General features: G+C 32.9%; 1 protein-coding gene across 1 annotated transcript; it reads right to left on the minus strand.

Annotated features, from left to right (window-relative positions):
* Positions 1-640: 640 nt before the first annotated feature.
* LOC127249714 (glycerophosphodiester phosphodiesterase GDPDL4-like) lies at positions 641-7209 on the minus strand. The gene is made up of 9 exons (XM_051272646.1): positions 7008-7209; positions 6196-6486; positions 5254-5366; positions 4657-5161; positions 3411-3449; positions 2999-3283; positions 2699-2838; positions 1490-1976; positions 641-1229 (listed from the first exon to the last, which is right to left on the minus strand). Exons 1-9 carry the CDS (start codon positions 7114-7116, stop codon positions 931-933), a joined length of 2268 nt encoding a protein of 755 aa, XP_051128603.1. The 5' UTR covers positions 7117-7209; the 3' UTR covers positions 641-930.
* Positions 7210-11905: the final 4696 nt, after the last annotated feature.

Here is an 11905-nt window from a genome sequence, read left to right on the forward strand (position 1 = left end):
AACGATCAAATAGTTGTTTAGTATTTTAATTTCAAGTAAATTTTTATATATATAATAAAAAAAAAATTATATTGATAATATTAAAAATAATATTTTATTTAGAATTTTAATTATTTTTTTCTTAGATAATAAAGTATATATACTCTTCGTTTCAGTTCAAATAAATTTTTTTAATAATAATATTTTATTAATAAGTTAAAGTATGTAAAATAAATTTGGATATTTTTGTATCTTTAGTATGTGATCAAATAGATAAAAAGATATTCACATAAATTTTGGTTCCAAATAACCTTAAAGTGTATTTGATTGAGGATTTGAATTTTGAATTAAGATTTGAATATTAAAAATTTTGAATTTAATAATTGTATGATCTGATATAAGACAGGTGTTGATAATTTTTAATTTAATATAAAAATAAAAAATATGTGTTATGTGATATTTTTGAAGAAAAAAAAATTAAATAAATTGTAAAAATCTTTAAAAATCCTATAAACAAACACACCCTTAAATTATTAGGGAGGTAGTGTTTATTTGAGATTTATTTAGAAAGATTTGATTTAAATTATATTCAATATGATATTTTATCAGAAATATATAATTCAAAATTTCAAATATAAATCTTAAAATAAACACGCCTAACTATCCATCCATCCCAATTGTTAAAAACCTCTGATTGTACGAATATTACACATAATATATATATAGTACAGAGTTTCTTGACATGAAATAATACAAACTTCCACACACCAACCAACTACAAAACCAACCTAATTAACAAAATGATCCACACAGGAAAACTATGAACATATTGTAAATTCTAAACTGCTACTTTTGTATGGAAGCAAATCACAGGAATACATACATACATACATACAGATATATATAGAGAGAGAGATTGCAGAATGATGTACAACATACTTGCCTCAGGGCTCAGAGCAAAATGGCAGAGCAAACAGTGGAAATAATAGCGAAGATCGAGCTTGCGACGAGCCTGGATTGGCCATTTGGCGAATTTAGAGCCGGCGAAGTGGAGCTGTTGCTGGTATCAAGGGTGGGAAGCCTCTTCCGGACCGGGGGGAGAGGAGCCTCCGCCAAGTCACTCTCTGTCCAGACTGGCTCCGGCGCCTCGGCTGGAGGCATCGAGCTTTTTGTTATAAATGGAAGTAGCCCCCCCGGCTGGACAGGAGTCATGTAGTTAGGCTTCGTTTTATACCCCAGGCATCTGTTCCCTGTTGAAAAAGTTCAACAAACACTTAATAATATTGCATGTGGATGTGGTTTTCAAGAAACTCAATTTATTCGACAAAAAACAGAAAATTACATTATCTGACATAAATGACCGTCTCACCTAAAAGCATCATTTATTTATTTATTTATCGGGAGTACACCAACAATCATTATGTCATCAACGCATCTGCAGTGCACAATCAGTAGTGTGTGTGTGTGTGCGCGCGCATTTATGTGTTTAAGAAATGGCGAGTGAACTTACTTCTGAATCTGGACGCCGTGGCAGGGTATTCTGTTATGACACCATCGACTTCCATGTAGTTGACGTGTGTGTTGATCTCCATATATGGATCAGAGAAGTAGTCCCATGCTTGAGAAACGTATTCATTGCGGAAGGTACTGACATAGACGGGGAGCTTGAAGTCATGGAGCTTCGGGACAACCTTTGTGTCACTGGTGAGAATGCCCCCGTCAGAAGAAAACACGGAGTTTTTGGAGACAACCACTGCACTAGCAAATGTTTTTATCGCCAAAATAGTGTCATTCGAGATGTCGCGGATATTCTTATCGACTTCATAGACAAGTTCGTAGTTGCTGCTGCTGCTCTTAATCTTTTTCAGTACTGCACTTTCACTGGATTTAATCATAGTCCTCCTGGTTGTCCGATTATTATAGCCGGCTTTGTTCAAAGTATCCAAAACTATATCAGTTACCCCTAATCCCTGATTCTCAGCAAGGTAGGCAGCATTCTGCAAAGTATTAAAGATATAAGATGTCATTTTGATTACACAACTTTTTACAGTGTCTCCCCCACAGAATGAAGATGAAAAATAGACTTGTTCTCGCCATTTAGTGATTCTCTTTAATTCCTTGATCTTACAGAACACAAGAAATTCTTACTTAAAAATAAGGTACTCAAATTTGATGAGCAGAACGATATTTCACAAAATTATTGAAATATAATCCCAACATTAGGATTGTACAATGAGTCGCCAAGCTCAATAGAAGCTTAAAGCTACCTCTCCTTTATTATAATGAGCAACTTTTTCCTGATACATTTTGATATTAATAGAATATATATTATATGCATGTATACACAGAATTAATATGTTACTTTCTACTAATCATACATTATTAAGAGTACCTATTTATTAAATAAAGTAAAAACATGATGCATTAGTTTCTCAAGAAACTTAACATTTGTAATCTGCCAGAGCTTGACTCAATTTTTGCACAAGCTTTTGAACCGAAAATGCTATTAAACATCCTATCACTGTATTATAATTTGTTTCTTTATACGCATAGATATTGCTGGTGCTAAGGCAGAAAATATCTTAAATTATGTTTATCTCAATATTTACGAGACTACAAGCTAACTCTGCGGCAAACTGCCTCACCCTTACCACTCGAAATATATTATGTTAGTGCTAAAGAAGTAAAGATCCAGGTATATTGCGCTAAGTATACTCACCTCTATACTGATGAGGACTCCAGAGACAGAAGATGCATTACTTGCAAATGACAAAAATTCTGATAACGGCAGGAAACTCCCTCCAACAGCTTTTGGATTTCGAAACAGATTGTAATTTGTATATGGATTGGTCATGCCAGCTGCAATAAAACCAAAGTAGTGGATCATTGCACACTTTATCTACTATTCCCAGAGAAATTTGACTACTGTACTCTCATAATAAATCATGGTGAAGCGAGAGGGAATTGGATGATAAGCAGAGAACTCATGATATATGACTCAGATTTCAAATATACTTACGCTTCAAGCTCTGAATTTCACTCCATGTAAGATTGTAGGTGAAAACCCCATTCTTTATATTAAGATCTGTATTGGTTGCAATCCTATTGCTAAATTGCATGGCAGCATTTTCTGTTTTCTGTCGGAGGTCAATAGATCCCAAGCAAAAAGGTATTCCATCACTTGTCACTTGCACAGGGCAATCAAGTATATCCACACCGTCTGACACAGCTTTAATATAAGCCATATCAGTACAACTAGGAAGATCACCACTGGCGCCCTCAGAGGAAATAATCAAAAATTTTGCTAAATAAGACAAAGAAAAGGATGATGTCAATAGTGATATATATATATATATATATATGTTTCAGCTTTAAACCATAGAGAAATATATTCAACTCTGCTGTAACAGAGTCCAACTGTTAATGCCTACCTTGGATTGGATCATTCTTGTTCATGTGTGAAAAGCAGTCTGCAAGAACAAAATAGATTAAAGATAGAACAATGCTATGTTAACAACAAGATACAGTTCAGTATTCCAGGAAATAGGCAATACTCAATTTTAATATGATTGTGAGAGAATTTACCACTTTCGGTTGTTATTTTCACCCCAAAATAAAATCCTAAAAACCTTCACATCGGAGTCCTCCAAAATAACCTTTTCTCTCTAATATATACAGATTTAAATTTCACCAATTGCACTTTGTGAATAGACTAATTCAAATACACAAACATTGGCTGTGGGTGTGGGTGTATGCGCAGAAATATATTCACAAATACTCATATTCAAATATACTGACAATGGATAGATTTATTACTAAACCTTTCTTATGTAATATATAGAACATACAAGAACTGTCAAATCAGAGATACATTTGTATCAAGATAATTTTGTTCAACTACACAACAACACACTTGGTGTGGAAATATTTCATTGATACATAACATTAAAATCACACAAAAGTTCCTGAGTTCAATTTAGCAAGGAAATTTTGGCCATTTAAAAAATTAGCATACTGATTATAGACAATGACTTTAATGAAAAAGGAAAAACAAGAGCATTGTGAAGATATACAATTCCCTGTGAAATCAATTACAAGATGATGCTACTTTATCTAGATTACTTTCCTGCCAGTAATCTGATTTGTGGTCTTTAATATCCACCAAATTAGAACAAGAATAAATTATAACAAAAGTGGATATGTCAAATGATTGAATGAGAGGGCTAGCCAAAGGATATGAAGGTGTACCTCACCCATCCTATGGGCACTAAGCTAAACTCTATATCAAAGCAAGATGCAGTTACTTGTAGCTTTAGTGGGCAACTTAGATAGTAATAGTCCAAATTAAAACGATAATATAAAAGGAAAGCATTTACAAGAAGCCAATGCATAACTCCCTCCAATGCAAGTAAAACAAAAGTCTAATGAGCCCATCCAGGAGAGAAATGATACAGAAAAGTCACTTGATCTGATACAGAAAAGTTGAAGTTTATGGAAAAAATGCAATACCCTTAAACATAGAGATGCCAATAAATATGATTTTCTTGCATTAATCTGTTTAACAAGAAAATTAAATGATAGGTGCCACATGAGCCAGGCATTTCAAAAGTTCCTGTTTATCACTACTATACTATTATAATTTATAAGGTAGAAGAATCATAAGAGATCATTGTTTACCTATGGCTGCAGATGGAGTCAATGGGAAGTCAGACAGCACACCATCAACAGAAAATTGGCTGTTGTCAATAAACGAGAGATACTCGTTCACAGGATCGTAGCTGTAATTATATGGTATTACTGATGCATCATTTGCAAAATTGGATGCAAAAACTTCTAAACCTGCTTTATGTGCATCTGTTACAAAGGCCGTGTGACCCTGCAAATAGTAGGAACTATCTAGTGGCCATATATAAGTTTTAGGAACAAGAATTCCAGAGGCAAAACTTTTAATAAATGTAAGGTTCAATAAAAGTGTATCATATGTTTGTTTTGTTGAAGGCTCTGTTATATCACCCCTTGGAACTTGAAACACAAGCTTTGTCCGGCCTGTTCTCAATCTTGGCCCAATACTTCTCAGGAAACCCACCTCAGGTGATGAAATATAACTGATAGTGTAGGATTTGGATGCAGAAACAATGAAGCTGCTCATACTCAGATTGTGCTGTTTAAAAAATTCATCATACTGCACAAGTATTTCAATGAAGGCAAAGTCAATTAGGAGTCCCCTAATATAACCTGATAAGTAGAAAGCATGATTAAGAAGGATATGATTACCGGAATGTTTAACCATAATCCATGTGGTTTCAAACTAACTACATCTTTAACAGTAAGAATTGGCATTGGAGTCCCATCAAAGTAAGGGGCACGAGAATAAATATTTTGTTGCACTGTCAAAAAAAAAACCATAAAGAAAAAGAAAAAGAAAAATTTGAATTTACACAGTGAGTTCATGTTATTAAATTCAGAAATATAAGCAAACAAACTCTGCAAGAAGCCAGAAAATGAAACTATTTATTAGCATGATAGCCAACCCACATACTGTATAAACATTGATGATTAAGATGAAACAGAAGTTTTTGATCTGTTGCACCTATACGTTAAGTGGCAGGCCCATTCGCCATATAGCTTATATGAACAAGGAATCTCATTCAGTTTCCCTTCTAAGATAAGCACAGAAATACTTAAAGCTATGTAACCAAAAAGAATCACATTTGAATTTCTACCATGTAGCTGAATGAATTACTTAAACCTGACCTTTCAGCAACCCTTTATATCATAAAGTCATAATTTCATTAAGAGGAATGTACAAAAAATTGTTTGAAGAGTTAAATATTCATGCTTCATGCTAAAATTCATGACTTAAGGACTGTCTCAATCATAAGAGTAGGAAATACACAGCTCAGGGCTTTGGAGGAACAGCAATTGTGTGCTCTGGCTTTCCTTTATTTCTCTTTTATGCGAGGGTTCCCAAATCAACGGACACATTTTTAATATAGAAAGGGAAAATGACAGATATTAAAGAAACAAAAACTGGTGTTGGAAGGTTCTATCATCCTATAAACTTGAGTAGGACTGCAGTTAAGAGATATCCAAAGGCACAGCATAGCACAATGAATAAACACTACAACAAAAAATGAGCATATTGGAAGTAACAAATTTTGTTGTCACCTTAACACCAAGTAAACAGATAAACATGGAAATAAATAAATAAATTACGGTTGACAAGTGCTAGTTCGTCGAGGGTGAAATCCACAGAAAACCATCCTATAACCTGCTCTCCATTCACATTGTAGGAACTATTCCGATCTGAGTAAATCACATTGATGTTAGAAGCATTATCAAGCTTGATATCTGCAAGGCATACTCCAATCCCATCTTTGGTAAGCTGAACATTGCACAAAGCTTGCGAATTGGGGGCATATAATTGTGCAAGCCTATATGCATACTCGCTGGAATCGGCAAAAACTCCTGAAAACCCCCCTCTTGCGATGACAATAGGAGGTTCTCCTGCCAAAATAAAATTTAAGGGTTACGTTTGTGAAACCTGCATTGCGAAGAAAATTGTAGGAGAATCTGGGAAGGCTGATTTGGTGGTGCAGATAATGCAAACTCAAAATCTTTGAAAAAAGTGAAAAATATTCATTCATTTACATGCTTCCCAAAAGAAGATCCCTATAAACTACGTCTATCTACAAGCTATCTCCTCCATAGGAAAATACCTCAGCACATCCAAAAAAACATCAAACTAATAAACTTCTAAGCTTTAAACAGCTACAACTTCCAAATCCTTCAACAACGACAACAGTATCCATCAAACTCGAAGCTACCAATTATTAAAAAAATAATAAATTTGTCTAATGTCAGCAATCATCAATAATATCGACACCGCCATTACACCAAAAGTAGTATACACCGACAATGAATCATGTCACGAAATCCTTCCATCATTCACACGCACGCAGCAGCACTCTCCACAGTCACTCACACACTCAAACAGTACAAAAAAAAGCAAGAAAAAAATCCTTCACCGGAAAGCGTTAGCCAGTTCCTGCCTCTACCCCTAGATCCCTTAGCAGTCGCCGAGGAGCAAAGCAGGAGAAGTGAAATCATGCATAAGCTCCGGTGGAGCTTCCACATTGCCGGCAGATTGCTGGAGTTTCCGGCTAAGCGGTTACTTTTTCTCCTCCCCACGTATTAACTGCTGCAACAACTGAAAGTGCTCACAGAGTTATCAAACCTACTTATATACCCCACCCCAAAGCATGTACGTAATTGTCTTCTTAATTACTTGAATACCACGCGCCAACACGCGCCTATATACACTTTATATTATTAAAAAAAAAAAGATTATTAATCAATAAATACAATTATGTCAGTTAGTCATAGAGTGTAATTTGAGCGAGTTTACTTTAGGGTTTGTTTGTTTGGGGAATTGAATTGGATTTACATTATTTATTTCAATTTTTAACATTATCGTGTACATTATGGGTGCGTTTGTTTGAAAGATTTTGGTGAACTTTTACTATTTACAAAAATTTTTTCCCCAAAAAACATTAAATCAAACATCTATTTTTTATTTTTTATATTATACTAAAAATCAATTTTATATTCAAAATATCATATCAACAACTATTTATATCACATCATATAACTATTCAAATTCAAAATTTTTACTATTGAAATCCCAACTCAAAATCCAAACCCCCAAACAAACACGTTATATTATATTAAAAATCAACTTTACATTTAAAACATTACAACAATACTTATTTATATCACATCATACAATTATTCTAATTCAAATTTTTTACTACTCAAATTAAAATCCAAAATCCAAACCGCCGTACACATACAACCTTAGGGTGTGTTTGTTTGGTGGTTTGGATTTTGAGTTGAGATTTGAATAGTAAAAATTTTGAATTTGAATAATTGTATGATGTGATATAAATAGTTGTTGATATGACGTTTTGAATGTAAAATTGATTTTTAGTATAATATAAAAAATAAAAACTAGATGTTTGATTTGGAGAGTGTTTGAGAAAGAGCTTTTTTAAGAGCGTTTAACTTATTGAACAGATTTTAGTTGTTTAACCAGTTAAAACGCTAATTTAGGTGTTTGGTAAATTAGCTTTTTAAAGAGTTTTTTGGGTCCAAAAAGCTAATTTCTAAAAAGTTCATCTACTCAGTGTTTTGAAAGAGCTTTTCATTTTTATTTTGGTTATTCTTTATTTACCATTAAAACTTAATTATTTATTTTATACATATAAATATATTTTTATAGCAGTATTTATTAATTATTTTTAATATATTTAATTTATTAAATTATTTTTTATTTTTATAAATTTAAAATAATAATTATTATTAATTATTACATATAAATTGTTTTTTTTTTTAAATATATAAATTTTTAAAACTAAATCAAATAGAAAAAATAAAGGTTATTAATTTATTTATATATACTAAAATAATAATTAATATAATAAAAATATATATACGGAAGATTTATTATTTTATATTTTATATAATTTCAATAAAAAATTATTATTTTTTTAGTAAAAATAATTTTTTCAGATTTAAATAATAAAAATAACAATAAATATTTTATAATATTTTTATAATTTTCATTAATTAATAACAAAAATTCTCATAAATTTCAAACTAAAATGAATAAAATTAAATATTTTAAAAAATAACATATCAATGTCTTTTTAATAGTCATGTATAAACAGCTAATATCAAACACTTGTTTTACCAAACACTTTGATACAAATCGCGAATTGAATCAACTAGTCAAACCAGCTAATTGAATCATCTAATAGTTAACAGCTATTTAAATCAGCTATCAGCTAATTATCAAACGTACCTTTGATGTTTATGGAAAAAAAAAATTGAAATAAATAGTAAAATTTGAGAAAAATCCCCAAACAAACACACGGTTGATATATTTTTTGTGTAAATAGTAGAAATCTCTTATAATCCTCAAAACAAACACACTCTTTATTTATAGGATTTTGCTAAAAATTAATTATTCATTCAATATTTTTTATTTTAAAAATATCAAATCAAAAATTTATTTTTTTTTTATATTATAACATTCAAAATATTATATTAACATATATTTATATCATATTATACATTTATTTCAATTTAAATTTTTTACTCTCGAACAAAACACACTCTAATTAACTATTTAAATACTTGATTAACTAAATGTTATGATCGGCGGCTGCTGTAAGCCAGCGCCAGCCGCCGGAGATTACAGTAATGAATTACCTACCAATAGCCAAGCCGGCAGCTGGATGGGAGACAGCTGGCTGACTGTCCAGGCATGGGTCATGGCTATTCTGTCTTAATAGACGCGTAAACGGGTCGCATTCAGGGCAGGGCGGGGCCCGACCCATTTTGTGGGGGGGAATTATGTGCAAGCAGCTGGAAAAGGTTCAAGTCTTTTATTAATATAATTATTAAGTAATTACCATTTGCCTCGTGCGGTAAATATTTATGCTTTAATGTAATTGTTGATGTAATTTTTCAACAAAAATAAAGTAAAATTCAAAGATATAGAAAATATCCTTAAACTTGATTAATTAGTGCCTGAGATTAGGAATCTAGTACGGTACAGAAAATAAACTGGAAAATAAAAGACTGAAATTTAAAGTGGTGATCCCCAAATCTGACTTTGCTTTGTTGAAGTTGATTGAAGATACCTTGCCAAATGATTATCCAAACCTTTAAATATTCTCTGGGAAACTGTGCTGAAAACCGTCGCCCGAACGGTTACAACGTCTCCTTCCCAACCGTCTTCCAATCCTTCTCCTGCTGACACGTGTCCTCAGCAGACCACAATTATCCCTATAATTCCACTCTTTGAGCCTACCATAGACCTTCCGCCCTTTTGGCCCGACTGCTAATCTACAACCGCAATGGTCCGACTGCCAATCCTCCCGACTTGCAAACCATCTGACTTATTTGGAGTAGCTACAGACATCCCGACTAACAAACCATCCGATTTGTTGGTCCTGCCGCAGAGTTCCGATTTGGGAACTTCCCGTCCTGAAGACCTCCCGACTTACGGATTTCCCGTCCTGAGGGCCTCCCGACCTGCGAACTTCCCGTCCTGATGACTTTCCGTCTTGAAGACCTCCCGACCTGAAAACCTTCCGACTTGAGGTCTTTCCGCCTTGAAGACCCACCGACCTAAAGTCCTTCCGTCCTGATAACTTTCCGTCTCGAGGACCTCCCGACCCGAAGACCTTCCGCCCTGAGGTCTTTCCGTCTTGAGAACCTCCCGACCTGAAGACCTTCCGACCTGAGGTCTTTCCGTCTTGACTCTTGAGGACCTACCGACTTGAGGTCCTTCCGTCCTGATGACTTTCCGTCTTAAGGACCTCCCGACCCGAAGACCTTCCGCCTTGAGGTCTTTCCGTCTTGAGGACCTACCGACCTGAGGTCCTTCCGTCCTGATGACTTTCCGTCCTGAGGACCTACCGACCTGAAGACCTTCCGACCTGAAATCTTTCCGTCCTGAGGACTTTTCGTCTTGTATTTTCCTTAGAAATAAACCTATTTTCCTTGATTTCCTCACGATGTCCTTCAGCCAGCTCAATCAACCCTATTGTCAGGCCCATTCTTCTTTTTACCTTGGGCTTTTAACCTAATTCTAAATTTCGTACGTAACAGTAATATTGAGTTTCTTCATTTCATAATTTTTCTGATACCACTTGTCTATTTTTATAAATAATTATTTAAATCAAAATAATAATTACATATGTTAATATGTTGAAACGTAAATTAAATTTAGTTGTCCAACCAAAATCAAAAAAAAAAAAAAAATGTTTTAATTGATTGAAATTTTTTCTTTATTTTTTTGGTCTCGTCTTAATTAAGATGCAGTGAGTTGGCTAAAAATTGAGTAATTCTGTAGTTCCACTTCATATTTAAAGTGGAATATTTTGTATATTTTTGTTATTTTGAAGTAACACTTAGACAGATTTGAATGTGCTGAAAGCGCAAGAATAGATGCAGCAAGAAAGGCGATGCGGGGAATGACTCTTGGAGAAAAACGATGACATGACAAAAAAAAAAAACTCGTCCAAATGCTATATATATATATTTTCCCTTTTCGATGTTCTTTTGCTTTCATGTATGAGAAATTAAATCTTTTATCAAGTCCGATGATCGATTGATGATTTGAACAACGTAGTTTAATTTGTGACATCGAATCTTTAATTGATAATTTCCATTGAATTATTTGATATTCGTAAAATTTCTGTGTATGCGTAGCGTGTCTCATTTTATTTTATTGATCTTATATGATGACCACGTATTTATGTTGAGTTATAAGTCATAATCAATTGAATAATTTGCATCTGTAATTGTGTGATTATTTGATTCAGTAACGATAATATAAGTATCTTGGGAATATAATTTTGATAATATGTAGAATTTAGGGAGTCATAATTGAGTTTTTCTAAAATATAATGCAATTGAGAAAATCAAATTTATAGTCATTCTTGAATTTTTATTTTTATTTTTTTGAATTAGAGAAAAAATTGAACATTATTCAACTTTTATAATCAATTTAATAGAATAAAATATGCTACCTATGATTCACTTTTGAGTTTTTATTGATTTTATTGACATCCTTGAATGAATGGCTTTCTTGGTTCCCATTACTTTTTATTTTAGTTTATAATTAGATTTAAAGTTAAAATTTTTTATTTTTTAATTAATTTTACTATATAAAAAAAAATCAATCAATTTATATGAAAACGGATCAAATCCTTGTAGATCAAGTTTGAGGGTTGGATTCCAGGTTCGATCCTCGGTGAGTGCGTGTGTGCATGTGTCGGGTGAAATGCTGGGGTGTGCGTGATAAAAAAAAAAAAATAAAATCAAAAAATCAAAACATAAATGCAATTATTAG

The sequence above is a fragment of the Andrographis paniculata genome, unplaced genomic scaffold, assembly GCF_009805555.1.
Source record: "Andrographis paniculata isolate CXL003 unplaced genomic scaffold, ASM980555v1 Contig36END, whole genome shotgun sequence".
In the NCBI taxonomy this organism is placed as follows: domain Eukaryota; kingdom Viridiplantae; phylum Streptophyta; class Magnoliopsida; order Lamiales; family Acanthaceae; genus Andrographis; species Andrographis paniculata.

Bases quoted from the DNA above. Each gene is read 5' to 3' on its own strand.
- LOC127249714 (XM_051272646.1), bottom strand. From the start codon at position 7,116: ATGTGGAAGCTCCACCGGAGCTTATGCATGATTTCACTTCTCCTGCTT. The intron at 6,487-7,007 runs GTGAAGGATTTT...TTATTTTGGCAG, and splicing joins GAACTGGCTAACGCTTTCCG to GAGAACCTCCTATTGTCATC. The intron at 5,367-6,195 runs GTAATTTATTTA...TTTTTTTGACAG, and splicing joins CGAACTAGCACTTGTCAACC to TGCAACAAAATATTTATTCT.